The sequence below is a fragment of the Microtus ochrogaster genome, unplaced genomic scaffold, assembly GCF_000317375.1.
Source record: "Microtus ochrogaster isolate Prairie Vole_2 unplaced genomic scaffold, MicOch1.0 UNK4, whole genome shotgun sequence".
NCBI classification, from domain to species: domain Eukaryota; kingdom Metazoa; phylum Chordata; class Mammalia; order Rodentia; family Cricetidae; genus Microtus; species Microtus ochrogaster.
Genome location: NW_004949102.1, coordinates 15,092,334 through 15,093,835, shown reverse-complemented (window position 1 = coordinate 15,093,835; position 1,502 = coordinate 15,092,334). Strand labels below are relative to the sequence as shown.

Below are 1,502 nucleotides of genomic sequence, written 5' to 3'. Positions count from 1 at the left end.
GTGTGTGCGTGCCCGTGTGTGTACCACAGTGTGTGCATGAAGGTCAGAGAAGAACTCTCAGGAACTGGTCTCTCCTTCCACCATGTGGGTTTCAGGGACTTTACTCAATCATCAGGTGTCTTAGTGGCAGGTGCCTTTAATCAATAAGTCATCTTGCCAGCCCATAATCTCACTGATTCTGAGGGCTCCATTTTTCTCTTTCTCTAAAACAGGATCTTTTTAGGTAAACCTGGTTGGTCTTGAAACTATGCTGCCTCCAAATTTGTAGTGATCCTCCTGCCTCTGCTTTCCAAGTGCTGAGATCAGAGGTATGTGCCACCACACCTAGCTAATCAGAATGTAAATGCTGATGGTAAGTCCTGATCTGTTTCTGGATGACATGTTTTTCAAGTTCAGAACCAAAATTCTGTCCGTCAGCTGAATATTTCTACCTAGATAGCAGCTGAGCTTTCATGGCCTTAGAAATCAGAGGCCTCCTTCTAAACATCGTTCATACGCACATGAGACTCTGGAATACTCGCCCATCCCTGAGTTCATGTAATTCACAAAAAGGGTGGCAGTCTCTCACCAATAGCTAGTCAGTCTCTAGGACTAACGTTTAGCGGAGGAATCATGACACTGATCTTGTTTCCCTTCCCGTCACACAAGCTCACCTTGTAACAGTCATTGGCAATGAGCTGTAAGAGGCTGAAGGACTCGCCGGAGGTTTCCATCTTGAGATAAAGTTCCCAAGCTAGTCTTGGTTTTTTGTTCATGATATCTACAAAAGGAAACAAGTACATTATTTATATTTATGACAATGTCTCAAGATATTACCTAAGCTATTGCTCAATTCAAGCCTCCAGCCTCAACCTTGAGCCTCTCAAGTGATGAGATTATAAAAGTGTGCCACCTTTTTTTAAAACTTAATTTGTGTGTGTGTGTGTACCCTTGGAAGGCAGAAAAGGGCACTGGATGCCCTGGAGCTGGAGTAACAGAAGGTTGCCAGCTGATTGGGTGCTGTAACCTAGCTTGGAAGCCAGTATAGCAAATTATATATATGTATGTGTGTGTGCAATTAGTGTGTGTGTGTGTGTGTGTGTAACAGTCTCTGTTTTAGTCCTTTAGAGAATGATTAATATCAGTATTAGAAAATTCATATAGCAATAAAAATAAAGTATTAATGGAAGATGAAAAAATGAGATATATGAAATGATTAAAAGATTAAATATATGATTCATGGGCATAGAAGAGAGAGACTTGAAGACAAAGGCACAGACATATATTTAATAAGATCCCAGTAGGAAAATGTGAAGGTCTAGGGAAAGAGATACCCATCTAGACACAGGAGGCCTTTAGAATGCCGAGAAGATAGGACCAGAAAAGAACTTCCCATGCAATCGTTAAAACACTAAACATATAGGGCCCAAAAAAACATTGGAAGCTTCAAGGGACAAGCATGAAGCAATATGTAAGACAACTCCATCAAACAAAAGTAAGTTTTGCAACAGAAACTCTAAAAG

General features: G+C 40.7%; 1 protein-coding gene across 2 annotated transcripts in view; it reads right to left on the bottom strand.

Moving 5' to 3' along the window:
- Ttc26 (tetratricopeptide repeat domain 26) overlaps window positions 1-1,502 on the bottom strand; it is a 35,364-nt gene that overhangs the window by 6,040 nt on the left and 27,822 nt on the right. For both annotated transcript variants that reach the window (XM_026788595.1, XM_026788596.1), the window contains exon 11: window positions 654-760. In XM_026788595.1, the coding sequence (XP_026644396.1) occupies window positions 654-760 (107 nt within the window). The remainder of the gene's footprint in view (window positions 1-653; window positions 761-1,502) is intronic.